At 38.3% G+C, this 5,268-nt stretch overlaps 1 protein-coding gene across 1 annotated transcript; it reads left to right on the top strand.

The window, feature by feature from the left end:
* The first annotated feature begins 2,253 nt into the window (after positions 1-2,253).
* Positions 2,254-4,825, top strand: LOC108207077 (beta-fructofuranosidase, soluble isoenzyme I). The gene is made up of 8 exons (XM_017377542.2): positions 2,254-2,359; positions 2,501-2,509; positions 2,703-3,562; positions 3,637-3,798; positions 3,881-4,116; positions 4,199-4,286; positions 4,408-4,594; positions 4,731-4,825. The coding sequence occupies exons 1-8, from the start codon at positions 2,269-2,271 to the stop codon at positions 4,823-4,825; spliced, it is 1,728 nt and encodes a 575-aa protein (XP_017233031.2). The 5' UTR covers positions 2,254-2,268.
* Positions 4,826-5,268: the final 443 nt, after the last annotated feature.

The raw sequence follows: 5,268 nt of genomic DNA, 5'->3' as shown, positions 1-5,268 counted from the left end.
ACAAATAGCTGATTAAGTAGAGTAGAAGGAGTTTTAAATTTTATTTTGTATAATGCATTCACTATTCAGATTGAACAAAAAGTCCATATCGATTTTCTAAATGTTTTATTATCAAACTTCAAATATCTGTTAAAGTGAAATAGGATACTACATACAGGCAATTATGTGATGCGAAGAACTAATATTAACCGCATGAATACTCAATACTGTTGTCCAAAATTGCAGGTTACTAAGGCTTACAACTACATCCACAAATATGGTCACAAGTCGAAGTTGATGGCCGCAGCTATGCGGAACAAGCAGGACGTATTCAACATGTTAGGGTAATTACATAGATCTTCAAATGCCACCAATAAGTTCAATGTCTTTCGGACCTCTATGCAGATCATTTCATATTAAACTCTATCTCCCTGTATCTTGATCAGTATCGACTATATTATCACTCTGTTGAAGATATTGCAGTCCCTTAAGGAATTTGTGATTCCTCCTGATGAGAAATACTCTTATGTGAGAAGACTATCTCCTCAATCAGATCTGCCTACAGTTTTCGCAAAGAAAAGGTTTGAGCTTAATCCATGTTAATATGTCATAGTGTGCATTTTTTTCAATGCTTTCTGAAAGCAAGTGGAGGCATTTGTTAGAGAAATCCATCTCTGTTTTTGTCTCGCATTATTAAGATTGATTTCTGAGTATTATTTTGGCTCTCGAAAGCATGGATTCTTTCTTACCTACCGCACTACGCACTCGATACTTGGGGATACGCACTCAATACTTGGGTGCATGGGAATTTTTCTTTAACCCACAAGTGAGAGAAAATAATGAAATACTTGACAATATAATCGATTTAGTACAGTAGAATACATTGTTTGTGTTATCAAGTGAAAATGACACATATGATTAAGGATAATTAACTTATTTGGTTCACTATTTTAGCATAATTTAAATGAAACTCTTAAAATATGTATACTACATATATATTTAATATATTAGTATATGCCGAATACTGCACCCGAATCCCCATAATTTTAATTTTACTTAAATTTTCGTATCTCCGCACTCCCACCCGCACTCATGCTCCATAGGTTTGACTTCACCAATGTTTTCGAAATCTAGAAGTAGGAAGCATGCAGAAATAATTGTCATTTGAGTCTTGACTGATATTTTGGTACTCCATTTTCAGCTTGTGAAGTGGGATCAGTACAATTTGGAATCAGCCATGAGGCCTGCTAGTCTCGAGCTTCTTACTGCTGGTTTGGACGGGTATGTTGATCAAGCAAAGCGGGTTGAGGAGCTCTTCGGGAAGATATGGCCTCCTCCAAATGTATAGAATGTACCAAATGCTGAAGTTGGATCTCTGTTCCGCCGCTTTTGTTTCTTCTTCAGTAACCATGTTCTCCAGTATAGTAAACTTTTCTTGTAATTTGATATTTCAAATACATAAACGCAGAACAGTCAGTAAAGCTCTCTAGAGTGATATTCTTGAAACCCGAAAAAATTATCACTTTCTAAAGAGGTTTTGGATTTATATTAATATGAATTCCACTTGAACCAAATTTTTTTTGTCATGGTAGAACGATTGACTGAAAGCAAATTTTGAGCACTTCTGCCATAAACAATTTGTCATTTTTATGTTATTTATCAAATAAAATGAAGTAAAGATGAATTATAATCAGTGAACTTAGGACATAGTCAAGCTATAATTTTAAAATAAATAAATATATTTTAAATTACAAATATAGATGATCTGAAATATATGGATTGGAACATACGATAATCAGGGATCCAGTAAGAGGACTCATTCTCACTGTCTCCATGCCTATAGCCTATAGAATCATTCTCATTCTCTAACAGAAGTGAGAGTGTATTTATACGCTATTTACTTGTCACATTGCACTTAAAATTTATGTCATAACACCCTTCCAAAAAGCTGCATTTCGAACATCTACAGTATCTGATATGGAGGAACCACCATCTACCAGATTTGATCTGCCCTACACTCGTCTACTCGACGAGGAGGCTGCTCATGAACAGCCCTTCGTTCCACCTCCTGTGCTCGAGCAACGGCCTAGACAGCATTTTCTGAAATTTTTCATTGTGTTACTAACTGCATTCTTTTGTGTTGGTTTGATTTTCGCGTTTTCTAAGGTAGTTGAGTTTAGGGGATCTTTGTCTTTAGGCAAACCTAGAGATGATAATGTGGATGAAGTATTGCCACGTGGAGTGGCGGAGGGAGTGTCACTGAAAACCTTTCGATGGCCAGTATGGGAAATGAAGCTGCCTTCGTTTCCATGGTCACCGAAGATGTTGTCATTTGAAAGAACTTCATTTCACTTTCAACCTAAGAAGAATTGGATGAATGGTATTATTAATTTATCTTCAGTGTCCAAATGTGAATTTTTAAAATGTGCATTAACTTGTGATTGTATGTTGGACATGTGAATTGGCTGGCAATGCTGATCCGGTTATGCATGCGAAAATGATCCTGCTTTACTTGTTGCAGATCCTAATGGTGAGTGCATCACGCAACTCTTGTGACATTATTTTGATTCATTATTTGCTGAATTAGTTATGTTAAAATAATATATGATCATGTTGGGGCCTTCCTCTGATGACTTAAGGTTTTAGATGAACCGGTTATTTAACGTGGTTAAGAGATCCTGATTGTTTGTTATAGAAGTTAAGAGATTAATGAATTACTGCAGGTCCATTATTTTACAAGGGATGGTACCACTTGTTCTACCAGTACAACCCGGACGGGGCAGTATGGGGCAATAAAATTGTCTGGGGTCATGCTGTATCGAAGGATTTCCTGAAATGGCACCACCTTCCAGTGGCCATGTACACTGATAAGTGGTATGATGTCAATGGAGTGTGGACTGGCTCTGCCACGACCCTTCCTAATGGTGATGTCATCATGCTGTACACCGGATCAACCAATGAGTCAGTGCAGGTGCAAAATCTTGCTTATCCTGCTGATCCATCTGATCCCCTGCTTGTTGATTGGGTCAAATACCCTAACAACCCTGTTTTGTTCCCACCACCTGGTATCGGGTACAAGGACTTTCGTGATCCTACAACAGCATGGCTAACGTCTGAGGGGAAGTGGCGCATCACCATTGGGTCCAAACACAACAAAACTGGCATTTCACTAGTGTATGACACTGTGGACTTCAAGAATTATAAGCTCTTAAAAGGGGTGCTACATGAGGTTAAAGGCACTGGAATGTGGGAGTGCGTCGACTTCTTCCCAGTTTCTGTTGATGGGACAGATGGTCTGGATACATCATATATGGCTAAAGGAGTGAAACATGTAGTAAAAGTTAGCCTTGATGATGATAGGTGTGATTATTATTCGTTTGGAACCTACGAACCTAGAACGGCTACATGGACTCCTGATAATCCGAATGTGGATGCTGGTATTGGTCTGAGGTATGATTATGGGATTTTTTACGCGTCAAAGACATTTTATGATCCGAACAAGAAACGGAGAGTTTTGTGGGGTTGGATTAAGGAAACGGATAGTGAAAATAGCGATGTGAAAAAGGGTTGGGCGTCTGTTCAGGTACAATACGGTTTTTGCTTAAAAATTGATTGTCATATTTCAGAAGTACTGATTCAAAATGTGATTCTAAATAGGCCGTCCCAAGGACTATATTATTTGATAAAAAGACTGGTAACAACTTGATTCAATGGCCAGTTGAGGAGGTCGAGGAGTTAAGATCAAACAAAAAGGTCTTCGACAAGGTAGAGATCAAAGCTGGCTCAGTTGTGCCACTAGAAGTAGGATCAGCTGCTCAGGTATGTGTGTGTACTTAAGCATTTACATTGCACAATGCACATGAATCTCGTATGTCTAAATCGTCCCTGGCATGATTGACAGTTGGATATTAAAGCTGAATTCGAGGTGGATCAGAAGGTGATAGAGAGTCTAAATAAGCAACAAGTCGTTTACAATTGCAGTGGCAGCAGAGGAGCTGCTGACCGCGGTGTACTAGGGCCATTCGGGCTGCTAATTCTTGCTGATAATGACTTGATTGAGCACACTCCAGTCTACTTCTACATTTCTAAAGGCCCTGGTGGAAATCTCCACACATTGTTCTGTGCTGATCATTCAAGGTTATACTAAAGACCAAACGAAATTTCTAATGTAAATTCCTCTGCTTATGGTTATATGATTATATGTAGTATGTCATTGCAGGTCTTCTGTGGCTGGTGACGTCGACAAGGGAATATATGGCAGCACAGTTCCGGTACTCCATGGCGAAAAACTAACAGTGAGGATACTAGTAAGTATATACAACTCCATCCACATTTCATCTTCCAATTGTACTTGATCATTATAAAAATTTGGGTAAATGTATAAATGTCCAGATTAATGAAGAATCGACATTTTAATATCAATCTCAGGTGGATCATTCAATTGTCGAGAGCTTTGCTCAAGGAGGTAGGACTTGCATAACATCAAGGGTATATCCAACAAAGGCCATTGGAGAGAATGCCAAGTTATACTTGTTTAACAATGCTACTGGATCCAAAATTTCTGCCTCCGTCGAGGTTCATCAAATGACAACTAGTACTAGTGCTGCTAACACACGTACTCGAACTACCCACATCATGATGTACGTTAATTCTTTCCCCATCCTACAGAGAACACCTTATATAGAGAACAAAGAGCTTATACTAGAATCTGTTGTTATAGTTCTTGTAACTGTGTTTGTTAATGTTTGCAGGCTTGCTTTCATCTCATTACTCCTTCTCTGGATTCTTACATGATCGATTAGGTACAAAATCTCTTCCTTTCTTTTGTGCTATTGTCAAGATTTAAAGTCATTATTCTATGATTCTATATAGTCTTCCTTTAGTTGATAGTTCCGGTTGTTAAGTGATCAATTCTTCCAAAACGTCAAGGCGTTGGGAAGAAGGTTTACCAGTATCATATTGCATTCTAACATTCCCCCTCACTCCAAACTCCCGAGTCTCCCGTGAGCCTGAACTCTGTTACCATGTTAAGAACCAGTCCATCAATCAGTTTGGATTATAATCAAAGATTAATCATCTCGCTGAACAATTTTTCATTTTCTATGGAATGTGCAGACACATATATGGAGTTATGTGCCGCAGACATGCGATTTTGACACAAGATATTGTACAGCAAACTTCTGAACCACTGCAGATTGATCCAGCGGTAAAAGTGTGGCAGACATCGTATCTTTCGAGATATTGATATGCTGTGGCATTCAAGATTTATTAGAAATCAGAGGAAGCTGC

Source organism: Daucus carota, chromosome 2 (assembly GCF_001625215.2).
Source record: "Daucus carota subsp. sativus chromosome 2, DH1 v3.0, whole genome shotgun sequence".
Taxonomy (NCBI): Eukaryota; Viridiplantae; Streptophyta; class Magnoliopsida; order Apiales; family Apiaceae; genus Daucus; species Daucus carota.
The sequence above is the reverse complement of the archived record's forward strand: the minus strand, read 5'-3'. Positions and strand labels throughout refer to the sequence as shown.